The sequence below is a fragment of the Mugil cephalus genome, chromosome 14 (genome assembly GCF_022458985.1).
Source record: "Mugil cephalus isolate CIBA_MC_2020 chromosome 14, CIBA_Mcephalus_1.1, whole genome shotgun sequence".
NCBI classification, from domain to species: domain Eukaryota; kingdom Metazoa; phylum Chordata; class Actinopteri; order Mugiliformes; family Mugilidae; genus Mugil; species Mugil cephalus.
The window spans coordinates 16,360,871-16,375,709 of NC_061783.1; the positions used below are offsets into that span (position 1 = coordinate 16,360,871).

Here is a 14,839-nt window from a genome sequence, read left to right on the forward strand (position 1 = left end):
AGTGTCATCTTAACGCTGATGAAACTGTGTTTGCTTACAGTATGAAGCTAAACAGAGTAGGAGATTCAGCAGACATGGTTTCTCTAACACACGCATGTACTCACTGGCTATCAATAGGATTTCAGCCAGCGTGCAAAAACCATTTCGAGGGATGGACTCGACCTACATCAGCAGATTTATCGCTTGAACTACAAGAACAAACACTGTAGAGATTTAAATCTGTCTATTTAGTTTAGGAACTTTAAAGAATTACCAAAAAATAGATCGAAAACCTTTAATTTATGTGTGAATTAGGTCTTTTCTGACCTTTGTAAATACGCAGAGAATAAGAACTTGGGCAAAAATCTATTCATTAATTATGTTGCATAAACTTTAGCTGTTGTTTGCTGTATTTGTGTTTGATATCCCAACCAGGCACATCTGTTGCATTGTAAATTATGTCATAAACCTGTTGTCAATTTAATAATTTCCTGCACACTTATTTTAATTTATTTTCTGTTTTGTAGCTCACACGTGCCATTTCGCATTTGAGCCAGCTGCCAGACAATCTAAGACAGGATATGACTGGAAGATTTTTTATTTATTTATTTCTTTTTTACAGCTAATGTCTTGCGTATGGCTTGGGATCAAACACCTTACTTAGTGGCACATGTTGATCCACAAATAATACAAAGAATATGATGCCTTGACATTCTTGATTTTGTTATTTTGGCTTTGATTTTGTTATTTAGTGTTTTTTCTGGTGCTCGTTAACAGTCTGTCTTTCCTTTTTGTTCCACATCCGTCTTCTATTATGTTTTTTTTATTTTAGTGTCCAGCCCTGTCGGTCCCTAAGCTGCTGGTATTATGTTTAAGTGGGTAGCTGAAGCACCATCACAATCTTCATTAGTTGCCTCTTCACTGGCATTGGCACCTTCCCTGCTGCCTCTTAACTTTTTGGCAGTGACACCAGAATTCCCTGATTTACTGTGGTTTGTTTCCACTCTGACATAATAAGCTCACATTACAACTGAGACACAGTGGATATGGTGTAAATTAGTTTTATTGTCGAGTGTAGTAAATTGCATTCAAACGCCATAAATGCTTTGATTGCAGTGTATTTCTTTTTTGAATGCTACAAAAAAATGCTCTTGATGTGCAGCATTTTGAGACTTTTTTTAAATTCACATCTGTTAATGAATAAGTCCAGGACCAAGCACATTGAGACGCAGCTTTTTCAGCACACAGCTTGTTCTGTGTTCAGATAGCACGCCGTTAAAATGCCATTTTTTTCTCAGGTTGACGCAAAGAAGTAAAGTTTGAACAATTTTCATAAACATAGAGGGGCCAGAGGGAAAAGGAAGGGTGACAGACTTTCTAGAGAAAACAGAAAAAAAAAACATAGAGGCATACTTATGCAGTTGCTGCTAGCTTGCAGCTATGGTCTGTACCTGCAGAGCAAATAAATGCAAATACTTGTGAACGTTTGCTTACTTTTCTGTCTGAACACACCCCTGAGCTCAAGTCGAACGTCTGTGTGTGTCTCAGTTTAAAGTTTTTCCCCGTGCCTTCCTCCGCATCACCCCCCTCTCCTCCTCTCCATCTCTGTCTCTGCCTCTCGTACCCTCCCCCCGCGATGTTTTTCATTACCCCGTGTTAAGACATGACGACATCGCGAAAGGCCGAGGTTTAACTGCCTGAGTTCAAGGCAGTGTTTGTGAATGTAGCTGCGCGTTCCCCCGTGTGCTGTTAGTTATTTATTTATTCCTGTGTGTGTGTGTGTGTGTGTGTGTGTGTGTGTGTGTGTGTGTGTGTGTGTGTGTGTGTGTGTGTGTGTGTGTGTGTGTGTGTGTGTGTGTGTGTGAGTTTTCTCTTTATGGGCTGTTGTTTTGCCATCCTTCAGAGACACAGGCTGAGATTTAGACCTTCAAACTGAGGAGGTTTTCACTAATTGGTGTTATTTTAGCTGGTCTACCTACCAGGGCAATTTGCCTTGAAGGAATTATTTCAGGATGAGATTTATCCAGGATGATGTTAGAATTATTGCAACTTGAGGGCTTGAGCTTAGGTTTAAGATTTCATTTAGCAATACACCCTTGAAGCCAAAGGAAGAAAATCCAACTTAGTGAATGAGTTGGGAGATAGCTGAGTTTGATTATTATAATTTTTTTTCTCTTAAAACTTTTAATTTGTACCAGCTGCACATGTGTTTAACGTGCCACTCGGATCACTTTCAGACACAGTCCAGCTGACCTTATAGCATTCACATTGCAAAGAATTCTGCATAAATCTACCTCAGACTGGTCAATAGAAAAGCCCTCCTAAATATAGATTGGCTTGCGTGTGTGTGCATGCATGCAATCATTGATCAGCTGTAAGCAGGAGAGATTGGAGATAGCCATCGCATGTTAGTCTGTTTATCAGAGCCGAGGCCATTCTTCACCTCGCTCCCTGCGGCAGGCAGATGAAGGGGAGCGACATCCTGCACAATCCATTACCTTCTCCTTCTCCCCCTCTCCCTCTACCGCGCGTCTCACTCCTTTCCTCTCTTTCCGTCTCTAAACGCGCTCTCCTTTCCTTCTCATAGTCTCCTCCGCGTTGTCCCTCCCCGTCTCTTCTTCCCCACGTTTGAAGATTTCCTCGGTCCCACAGCAGCATGCGGAGAGACACAGAGCAAGTGACTCACTGAGACTGAGAGAACACGTTGCATGATCAGTCAGGAGTTACAAGGGGTTGAGTGCTGCAGGGTGGCTAGCGGTGAGGATTGAGAAATATATGACAGATTTTCTTGTAAACTACCCAAAGTGGGAGAAAGTGTCGTCTCTCACTGTCTCATGCTGACAAACATATTAGTCACCGTGTTTTTTTTTTTTCTTTCACACACACACACACACACACACATCCACATGCACTCGCAAACACAAAGTGCCCATGGGTGCTGATTCTCTTCTCTCTCCCCATCCCAGTTTTTTATTTCTTGACTCTTTTTCACCGACACACACACAAACACGCACAAAAAAACTTTCAAAGTCACACTTCTCAAGCACCTACTCTGGGGGAATGACTGTAAATGAAAAAAACATTCAGCTTTCCACTCTGTGTGAAAGCCTGACAGATGTCTGTGTGCGTGTGTGTGTGTGTGTGTGTGTGTGTGTGTGTGTGTGTGTGTGTGTGTGTGTGTGTGTGTGTGTGTGTGTGTGGCCACCAGGCAGAAGGAAAAACAGGGAGCAAATCTGTGTACGAAAGGCACAAAAAAAAATACAAGGAGGGAGTGAGGCTGTGTGTGTGTGTGTGTGTGTGTGTGTGTGTGTGTGTGTGTGTGTGTGTGCGTGTGTGTGTGTGCGTGTGTGTGTGATTCGGTTTCCCCTGCAACAGTACAGCAGGTGTGCTCACAGTCGCTAATATAGGCTGTCCTTTTTTGTGTGTTTTTACGCGCCGTGGTAAACAAAATTATGCATACAAAAGCTGCTTTATTGCTGTGATAAAATACATTTACAATCACACTGAGACTATATTAGTAAGACAAAATTCATTTTGTAAGCCCTCGAGCACAGTTGGAAAGATATTAATGCAAAATAATTCTTCACAACTTCCTAAAGTTGAATTAATGATTGAGTGCACAAAGATGCAACTGAGTCACCCTCCACAGATCTTTGGTGAGTTTGGATCCAGCCATCACTATGCTGCCTCTTATGGAAATACACCGATCAGCCACAACATTAAAACCCCTGACAGTACAAGTTAAATAACATTGACCGTCTTGTGACAATTCAATGTTCTGCTGGGAAACTTTTGGACCTGGCATTCGTGTGGAGGTTACTCAGATATGTACCACCTACGTAGACCAGACCTAGACAATGACACTGCTTCCACAGAGGCCACTCCCCTCAACCCACTGAACCCAAAGGCCCCCACTAACAATATCCTGTTGCCAGACACCACAAAAGTAGAAACCTTCAAAAGGCCCATGTCCGTTCTCTAATGAGTAACAACAGCTTTGGAAACATAAGACTTACGCAATATTTGGAAGGTGGTCATTATGTTATGCCTGATCGGTGTACGCATTTTTGGGTACGGCTGTGCAAACTCTTAGAATTTCTGAGCAGAAAACCCCTGTTTAATGCATGAAGTGAGGAAGTAAGCAAAGTGAAAGTAAATATCTACTTCAGCTTTGAAAGTCAGGACTGTTCCCTGCAGCTTCTGCCAGGACCGAGCTTTGTTCACGGGGTCTGTACAGTATAAAGTCAAGTTTTCTTCCAGTCTTGGCGGAAGCTCTGACAAAATACACAAACACAAACTGTCTGCGTCTTTTCCTTTTCCTCTCCCGTTTGCTGTAACGGAGCCAGAAGCTGACTGCATCAGTATTCAGCCGTTGACTATGCAGGGTCCCCGTTCAGGAGCTTCGCTGCTGTGGAATGTATCAGCGCTCAGAACCAAGGGCAGCACTTAGGGGAGTTTTCAGCCTCACCAGACAGCTGGCCATGTCTGCCACTGCTATTAGCACGCGTGTGAACATACACTCACGCACACAAAAACACGCTGATGCTGAGAATCTCTTGACCTGACATTTCCTGAGAAGAGAGCGTTACATTACTGCGTGCGTGGATGCAGCGAATTTCATAGACGGTGCAGGGAAAAAGAAAAGTAAATACAAATAAAGAAGAAAATAATTAAATAGCCCAGGGTCACTGCAGTTGTACAAATGCACTCACACAAATTGAACACAAAGCCCTCCCAGCACACACAAAGACACACACTTGCAACCACACTTGTTCCAGCGAAGGCTTATTCATTCCAAGGAGATTTTCTGTTTTTTGTTCACTTTTGCGGCTTTGGTCCAGACTCACTTATCCCCTCGGTCCTGAGAGCCACTGTTCCCTTAACTGTATAGCTCAGTGTAGGCAGCCCTCAGGAGGAGTGAGGGCAAAGGAGAAAGCAGGGACGGGTGTAGATTAAGAGATGAGGTGAGTGAGGGATGAAGGGAGAATGGTAAGGAGAGGAAGGAGGATAACAAGATGTTGAAGAAGGACAATTAAACATGTCGGAAGGTTATTTCAAATTTTCTGTTTTGTCTTGGTTTTAGATCACTTGTCTGAAGTGTTTAACGTTATATTAGCGCCGAGAAGGGCAAAGAGAAAGGACGGGTGTAGATTAAGATCAGATAAGATGGTAAAGAGATAAGTGTTGAAGAGAAAGGAGGAAGGGAGAAGTTGTGTCTTGTGTGTGTGGTCGTCGTGTATATGCTGATGAAATCTGCCGTCCTCAGCAGCCCCCTGTTAAAAGAAATCGGATTAGCTCTCCTCCGGGAGAGAACCTTCAGGAATGCAGATGAAGGATTGCGGAGTACAGGTTTCTCTCCTGAACTCCTAAAGCCCCCACCACGACCACATACACAAACACACATACACAAACACACAGTCTCACACCATCACCAGACAAGGAGCGCGGTTCTTCTGCTCACTCCTTCTCTCTCCAAAGGGTATTTCTTCATTTCCTCTCATTCATAAAAACATGATCGTACGTGATTGCAATAGAAAAGGACTCGTCCTCAATACTAATTCGCTTTGTCCTATTGACTAAGCTTTCTCCCGCATTGCCTTTGTCACTTTGTCAGTTTTTCCAATTTGAAATGAGTTGATTTAAATTTGATTGAATTTATTTTCAGCAAAAAGAATCAAGGTCCAAATCATGTTAGTCCCCAAGTACAATAAACGTACATGATATTATCTTGGTGACATTGGTGCAGGGATATATATATATATGTGTATCGACGGCTTTGCCTGCGACACGTAACACACCAGTACAAGATAAACAAAAGTCGTTAATACAAGATGCAGAAAGTGTGTCGGATTTGTGGTCACAGTTTTTTGTCGTTCATGTGTGTATCTGTCTGTAGGACTTAAAGATATTCTTAGGAAATACACCAGCTTCCTCGCCACGTTGGTTGCATTGATACCACTAGCGAATAGCGAATCCACTCTGAATATGAAGGCGGTTAGCTTAGCAGAAACACAGGAAGTAAGCAGGAAACTGCTAGCCTGCTCTGGGAACCAGTGCCCCTGAAGCTCACCGGTTATCACATTAAATCCTCGTTTGTTTGATCTGTTTGTTAAAACACACAATCATCTCATGTAATTATCAACAAAAAAAAGTAACAAAAAGCACATTTCCCACCATTTTGATGTGCTCCTTTGGTGGTATTCAAAGAAGAAACATGTCATTGTCTTCTTCTGCTCTCTGTTCTTTTTTTAATTACGTTGTTCTAATTAACTGATGTCTTAATTTGTGATTAATCCTGCATGTTTCCTCTTTCAGACTGGCATGGCGTTAACATACGATCCTGCTGCAATGCAGAATGGGTAAGAGCTTCACAGTCAATCCATCCTTGGCACCGCTGAACACACTCACCTCTTGGCTCGTAGGGCCCCAGTCAATACCACTGTCATACATAAAGATTAATGTAGTGTTTGCACTTTGTTACTGTTTGATTAAGGAAATCTATATGGGCTTCAAATATCGGTTTTCATTGGCGGGGTCAGGTGAAAAATGGCAAAGGGGAGGAGTGTGAGCTCGTGTATATGCGTACGTTCCTTTTTTGTGTCTTTGTGTCACGGCTTAATGGTGCTGTGGAAATAAATGACCCGGCAACGTGTTTTATTTTTCCCCTAAGTACTGAGACAGGAAGGAGAGTGCTGGGGCTCCCCTCTATCTCCCTCTGGCCACAGTCATCCACAGGAAGCTCCTCGCTCCCCGCTTCCTAAACCACTTATCCCCCAGTGGCTCTCAGTCAATCTCAAAAAAAAAAAAAAAAAACTGACTGAATAGCATCACTCATTTCACGCAGCCTGTCATGCTGCAAATCTGACAAATTATTATCCCAAAGAGATCAACAAACCCACTAGGAAAGGAGGGCCTCATTATCGAGTCATTAAGGGATGTGATCATAGTCCCGAAAAAAAGGGAAATAACACAGATTAAGCAACAAAGAATGGAAAAGTAATCAGATTCAGTTGTGTTAATGCAATGTGGACTCGCTGGATCATCTAGCAAAGTAATGCAAAGTGGAGGAAAAAAAGCAAAAGAACTTCGAATTTTAAACAGAAATGCACTTTCTTTAGATTGGGCATAAAGGTGCTTGAATATTCAAGTGACAAATGGATTAGTAGATTTAACATATAATTGCAATGCAAATGTCCCATATCAAATGCATATATATGCAGTTTCGGGGCTGAATTTACATTTTCTCGTCTGCATTAATATTTAAATAAATTCAAGTATATACTTTAATAGGAGAATATTATATTAAAATGGATTCCACCTTAAAAACAAGCCCCGTAGCTTAACATCCTCATTAGTAATTCTTGTGCTAGGAAATCTTTAATTTTGTCTTTAAATATATGTTTTATTTACTTTGTGACCTCATTAAAAGTAGAGCTGTAGAAAATGTTTAAAGTGGTAACGCTTCCCTTGGCCATAAATTCTAATTTAGGGCTAAAATGACCAGAAAGTGTTATGACACATACTTGTGGAGATATATTTTGGATACGGATGAACAAAATACACACACATACAGAAAGCTTTACAGTGTGTTATTCTGTATATTGATTTTACACACGTGTGCTCAGTCAAATCCTGTTCTGTGTGCTGTTAGTCTGTACCTGGTGTCTCTAGAACATTAATGCTAAAATAAAATGTCGTAAACAACACGCCACGTCGATGCTGTGTGTTGAAATTTACCGTTCCAGCGACTGTTGGACGTTTCACTTAGCCTCCTGGGGGATTCTCGGTGACATTCGTTTGCTGTAAACCTTCAGCGGTGAGATAAACTAGCGTAGCCGACCACCTCATTTCTCTGCAGGTTAAGTCAAACCGCAGCTTCTTGAAATGCATTGAATTTCCTCCGAGCTCAGCCTGCAAGCGCGCTACTTAAGTCAGTAGCCATCGGGGCACCGTGTAGCCAAATACTGGAATCAGTGTGTAAAATAAATACAGACCTCCTTCTTTATATGATGACAAAGCTCATTTTGATGTGATAAAAACATTGCTTTTCATTTGAGAGCACTTCATGAAACTTTCATGTGCCATTCAAAATACAATATATGGCCAAGTGTTTATTTCAGAAAAAGGTTACAGGATGAATCTACAGTGTGTTGGTGTGTGTGTGTGTGTGTGTGGAAGTGTGTATGATCTGGTGTGCAAGTGGATTGTCTTTCCTGTAGACAAGGAAACCTTTGTGTATACAGTCTGGTCCAAAAGATTTAGATCACATCAAATATCTGTTATATTCTCACATGAAGTTGTAAGATTTAGAGGCATTTAAAAACAGCAGAAACCATTATTTAGGTTTCGTTTAGGCCATGAATCAAATTAGTCATGTAGGCCATGTTAACTCCTTTGTTCAAAAAGTCAAATTTGGTTGAGTTGATTCCGTTCCACAGAAACAAACATTGACTTTGGATTTCATCTATTTACGAATCAAATTTGCAGTTATTGTTCGCCTCTGTAAACACGGCTACATTTCCAGCTGAACTTGGCTTCCTAACAGTAATAGTGGGAAACATAAGGATCAGTGCAAAAGTGTTCAAAGTTAGATTGTTATTCTGAGTAAAGGATGTGGCTTTCTCTAGGGAGGGGGACTGTGCATTGAGCTCTAAAACATTCTGAGGAGACTGGATCAGTTGTATCCAAAGCACGATCGGGCAGAACAAATATGGCCACGCTATCACGAGATTAATGCATCAGGCTTTGTTCACCGAAAGAAAAACAACTTCATCATAGATGCAGAATTTGCTAAATGGAGTACGCTTCAATCAGCTAAGGAAAAAAAAAACATGCTGTCTGGTTGTGATTTGAGTGGACGAGCAGTGATTTCTAAACCACTTCTCTAGGGGTGAACAAACGGCAAATTCTTGGGTTGGGCTCAGACGTACAAATAATTTAACAACTTGGACGGAGTTGAAACGGTCCTATTTAGATTTAGATCGACGTATCACGTGTGGCAGGAACAGATAGGTGTATGCGAGGAGGCGAACAGGCGAGAGGCTCATATTGCCGTTTATCAAAGTCCCAGTGAGACATGGGAATATTTAAGTCCAGACTTGTTTTAGCTCCTCTGAGGCCGCACCAAATCTGCTCCACCCTGACCAAGTAGAAATAGCACTCCATTCCTCAACGCTTGAGAAGGTTTCATTCTGCAGCGGGATAATGAGCCCAAACTCAAAAAGCTTTGAGGATCTACTTGAAGAACAAAGACGATAAAAGGGAGGGGGGCGCTGACTGCCGCGGACTTTTCTCCGCCGTCACCTGACCTTTACCCCCCTGAACATCGATGGGGCCACTCGCAGACAGTGAAAGTCACTCAACAATCTTGACATCACAAGAAGCTCAGATCACGCCGGGATGATGTGGATTATCTAGTCCGTGCAGCTCCAGTGCATTGCTGTCATTAGAAGCAAAAGCAGGCCAAATATTAAAATATTCTATTCTTTGATATTGTTCCGCTGATATAACGTTTGATGATGAAAACATCTGCCTTAAATTACAAATCAAAGCAAAATAGGAGTATCTATGTTAGTGCTCTCAGGCTTTTGGACCCTGTTGTATTGCGTGATAGTGTATGACGTTAATTCAGTGTATTATTTATGTAATGAGCTACATAAACCAAATACAAATTAGCTATAACGTCTCTCTCTTTTTTACCTGATTTTTACTCTTCCCTCCTTTTCTTCCGTCCTCAGGTTCTACTCCTCGCCTTACAGCATCGCCACCAACCGCATGATCGCACAGACCTCCATCACGCCCTTCATCGCTGCTTCCCCCGTTTCCACATATCAGGTGAGCCGTAATGCACTGCTTTATGGGTAGATTGTCTGTGTCTGTGTGTGTGTGTGTGTGTGTAATAGGGGGGGTTTACTTTATGTAGGAGGATGTGAGAGAGGGGGCGTGCTGCAGAAACAGCATGAGATTCTCTCTTCTTCTATCGTTGTTTCTTCACCACTCCAGCTGTGCTTGATGACATCTGTTTCGTAGGCGGCAAACACAACAGGCATCAGTAGACAAGCAACAAGAAGGGAGATAAAAAAAAAAGAAAGAAAGGCTGATGGCGTAGAAAAAAAGAAAAAAAAAACGCGCCCATCAAGGATGAAAGTGTCTAGGAAAAACAAACTGTTCCCTCCCTCCCAGTTTCCTGACCTCTTTTGTGCTCTCTCCGCCGCTAATAAAATTTTTTCCATTTAATTTTATTTTTACCAACTTCAACACAACCCCTTCCTCTTCCCGAGCGAATTTCCACATTCCTCACGGCTGTGATCTGCGGCGTAATGCAACAGAACAGAACAGGAACGTGAAAATTGGCCCTGTGATATGTCAGGAGCGTTAACCATTTTCCGTCACTGCACATTTCACGCGGTGCCCTCTGGTGAATCCAAACACGGAGAGGCACGGCCACTGTGCCCTCCCGCCCAGACACTATCATTTAACATCGGCTCTGTTATGCATGCACAGAAAAGGAGGTGAGCGAGAGAGAAGGAGATGAAGGATGGACGGGAAAACGGAAGAGACAGATGGAGAGAAAGACGTCTAGGGAGAGGAGGAATGATAGTTCAGGTGGCGGTGATGGCGGTGGCTCTGGTGGGTGGGCCGAGGAGGCTGAAGGTTGCCGTGCCCGTCTTTGAGGCACGCTTGATTAAAACTCTGGTCCAGTACCTTACGGTGGAGGGGCAGGGGAGAGAGGAGGAGGGATGAAAGTGGGCCAGGGCGCGTCTCTAATCCCCTCTCGGAAGGCTTCCCAAATTGATTTATCAAAAACAATGGCCGGGCTTTTGAGGAATATTAATCCTCACAGTTTCAATATCGGGCAGCTCTGCTGCCGCTTCCTGTAATATTGCCCTTCAGCCAGTCACGGCAGGAAGGTGAGTCCTTCATCTCCTGCTCAAGTACAAAGAGACGCAGGAAAAAGAAAAGGAGGAGACAAGCCGGGCAGTCGTACGCCAGACAAAAGGAAATCACTTCCTTTTATGATGGAAAGTATAGCCTTTGTAATGAAAACCTACAACTTTTTGTGCTATTCCTTCTTTTATGTTTACCTCAAGTCCGTGTTTTTCTGTGCTGCAGTTTTGATGGTATTGATTTATCAAATCTGCAAATGACCCATACCAGCAGCAGTGTTCTGGTGTTCTTTTGAGCTTGGCTCCGGTGAGCTTGAATGATGATTGGCTAAGTGTCCTGGAAAACACAGCTTTGATGATCCACATGACAGGAGCCAGTCCAGGTCAAATCACTACCAAGATTTCAGTTAGTGCAGCCAGCCAGCCAGCCAGCCAGCCACCCGTGGCCTTGTTTACATTACTGGCTGTAGAGACTGGCTCTCTGACTGACTAAATATGCGTCTGGCTGGCTGCGCTAACTAGCTAACTGGCTTTACATGTGACTGGCTGAACGGGGGGCCAACTGGCTGCCTGTTGGCTGATCGACTGACCGGACCGCTCTTTGGCTTAATAGCTGACAGGCTGTTTTAAATTGTAACACAGGCTGGAGAGTTCAGCCAGAGGTAGGGAGCTTTTTTGTTTGTGTACATTTTCTCGGTCCCGTCTATTTTGATGTTCTCTCCCACTGAACATAAAAATTGAAATAACTATTCTTTAAGAATTACTGTAGTTGTGAAAAGGAAAAACGACCCCTGGTTTGTGGCCCCTTTTTTTGGAAAGTACATCTTTTTATGACATATGCCGCACTTGGGAGCATTTTCTGAGATGGATCTAATAAAGTTGTCAGTGCCTCTCTATGCAATGAATGTAGTGCCATGCACACACACTCGTACATACCATATGCACACTGAACCACTAAAAAGGTTGTTGCAGCTTTGACAAAGGATTTCCTTCTCCCATTTCAGCCAGAGACCAGTATGAGCAGTGTCTAACTCTTAAGACTACCTCCTTTCTCTCTATTAAATGATCGCATGTTGGTCATGAAGTATCTCAGTCTGAAAATTCTGTGGATAAGAGATTAGAGATAAGCTTCCTCTGTGTCTATCTGCTGTCCCATTCAGCTGGGGAGAACAAACATTACCATGTACAAACAAGCAGAGTTGGCTTCACGTTATAGAATATCCCGCTTGTTTAGGTGAGGGTCCAAATCACGCATTTGGGTTGGCTCACAGGATTGATTGCTCTTATAGCAGATTATTGCATGTTTGTCTTTGTTTAATCTAATCATTTTAGCGGGATCAGTGGCCAGTCTGTGTGTTTGTCTGCTACAAGCTGTCTAATTCCTCTCTCCAGCATATCTAAAAGCTGTTTGTTCATTGTCCGTCCCTCCAGTTTCTTGATCATTTCCGCTGTTATTGTTTCACCATCTCTTTTACTTTCTCGTCTAGAGCCGTAAATATGCATGTCTGTGTAAAATTTCCTCTGGTAAAAGCTTTGCATGTCTTTATTCCGTCCGCCACATTCAAATTCCCTCAATTTTTAGATAGAAATAATCTCCTGCTGCCTTTTCTTTCTTTCTTTTTGCGGCCTGTCCCCACGAGACCTTTCACCCCTCTTGCAATAGCGCCGGGTAGGGCGTTAATATTATTATAAAAGAGAAGGAACCTAATTTATGGGCTCTATGCACAAGTTATACTGTTGGCAATAATGAGAAGGCAGGAGGGAGATTTGCTCTGCCCAGACTTTCAAATTCCTTCAGTAATTCGTTGGCAAAACTTAATCGGTGCAAAGTTCGGCCGTTTTGATGTATTAAAACGAGTGCAATCATTTTTTAAACCTCCAGACTGAAGTGTATTTGAACATATTGTGAAATATTTGAACAGCGTTTATTGCTTAATTTGGGATACTGCTTGGATCAGACTGAGACTGTGGAAAGTTTATAATCCTTCTACCTTTTATGTGCTTCTCTTCAGGTCCAGAGTACGTCATGGATGCCTCATCAACAATATGTTATGCAACCTACAGTAAGTACCGTTCACCTGCAGTAGCTGCCCTCGACTCCCAAAGGGCCCCCACCCTTAAGTTTGAAATATTTGATTTTCCTCCAGTCTTTCCTTCTACTGGACATGTTGGGAGACAGTTGTGCCGAGGTTTATTTTCAAGCTGAAAATAGTTTACAACATGGGCACATTTTTAAATTTAGCTCCTTATGATTGACCAGAAAACTAGATTATCTCTGGAAAAACGCTTAAGGCATTTATTCGTCTGCTGCAGGTCAAATGTTAAACCAGCTAAATTGCATGCATATGATTATGCCTTTCTGGTCCTGTTGGTACCATACAGAGATCTATTAATAAAAAAACATTGTTCAATTTTCCTAAGCAATCAAACACATTTTATTTTATTTAAAAAAAAAAAACTTAGTTGGGACTTTATAGATGTTGGTTGTGCCAGGAAGCGATTCAGCGTGATTTACCAGACCACAGCACGAGACAGACTGTTGCTCAGGGTTACCAGCACAGACGGCAGACAGGGGGAAAATTATTATTAATTAGATTTAGCTCACTAGCAACACAGCCTGCTGCAGTGAGGTAGACACATTGCATCATATCCTTTTTTTTTCTTTTTTTTTTTTTTTCAGGCTGATCACAAATCCTGTTTGCATTAGTCACAGTTCTCAAATGAGTCATTGGATAATTTGATAATTGGCAAAAACATGCATCTCTTCTACTGGTGAAAGGAAAGAAGTTTCTTGAATGTGACTGAGTGGGAGATTCAACTTTTAACTTCTCTAACACCCTGACGCCATATTCTGTTTTAGATTCACGTTTTGTTCAGCTCACCGACAGATTTCCAGATCTTATAATGACAAAGAACGTTAATGGTGTAGAAAACTGTTTGATCGAAAATATTGGGCTTTTTAGTTTTTAATCCTAGCTCTGTTCGTGTTCTTGTTTTGTTGCCTAAAGCCTTTTATTTATTCTGCCAGAGGCTTAGTGGTTGCTTGAGGCTTTTTGTGGCCCCTGAAGCACATTCACTGTACTCTGTTCTTCATTTGCTCTTTCTTCGCAGAATGAGACCAGGTACCAGTCAAGGGCAAAATATATTTGATTCTTTACAACTATAAAACAGCAGATTTTATCACAGCCACAGTTATACTAGTGTCATACTGCTTCAGTACAATGGCCTGCAACAGGGAATGTATTGGTGGGTTCGCTCTGGGTGATTTTAAATTGGCCGTGAGTCTGAATGTGAGTGTGGATGGTTTACGAAATGCAGCTATGACGCAGATTATATGAGATATGGATTTTCTTATATTGGGGACAAAGCAGGACAGTCCTCTGTGTGTTTTGTGCAACAAGGTGGTGAGACTTCAAAGCACAATGATTTTTCAGTATTTACCTACTGATAACGTAATTATTTTGTATACGTTTGAATCGCACTTAGTTTAATTTGTTTTGCCATAGATTCAGCAAGTGAGGATTCTTGGCTAAAACTACATAATTTGAGTTTTATATATATTTCTCAGTAGTTTTCATTTCATGTATTTTGCATGAAAACACCAACTGAGTCTGTTAAACGTGGCAGTTACTGACCGAAATGTTCTGATTGTCACATCATCCTGCTTGAATAAGTGAGTTAATAGTTTTAATACTTTATTATTATATATTATTATATAACTTTATTATATATTCAATGAGTATTTGATCCTTTTTAAAACTACTTCTTTCATTTTATTTTGCATGAAAGCACTGTTGAGTCTGCGCTATACCCCTAAGAAGTGCTTTACGGTGCAGTGCATAACAAGCTTTGGTTATCATTTTTTATTGAGACAATAATTTATCTTCTGTTTGGAAAGGAAATTACCACCCTGAGGGCATCTCGAGTTATTTATTTGCTTAAGTTACGTCTAATGAATCACACAACTGCATAAT

At 41.8% G+C, this 14,839-nt stretch overlaps 1 protein-coding gene across 4 annotated transcripts in view; it reads left to right on the forward strand.

The window, feature by feature from the left end:
- rbms3 (RNA binding motif, single stranded interacting protein) overlaps nt 1-14,839 on the forward strand; it is a 253,458-nt gene that overhangs the window by 211,545 nt on the left and 27,074 nt on the right. For all 4 annotated transcript variants that reach the window (XM_047604581.1, XM_047604584.1, XM_047604585.1 and 1 more), the window contains 3 exons: nt 6,295-6,338; nt 9,717-9,813; nt 12,878-12,928. In XM_047604581.1, the coding sequence (XP_047460537.1) occupies nt 6,295-6,338; nt 9,717-9,813; nt 12,878-12,928 (192 nt within the window). The remainder of the gene's footprint in view (nt 1-6,294; nt 6,339-9,716; nt 9,814-12,877; nt 12,929-14,839) is intronic.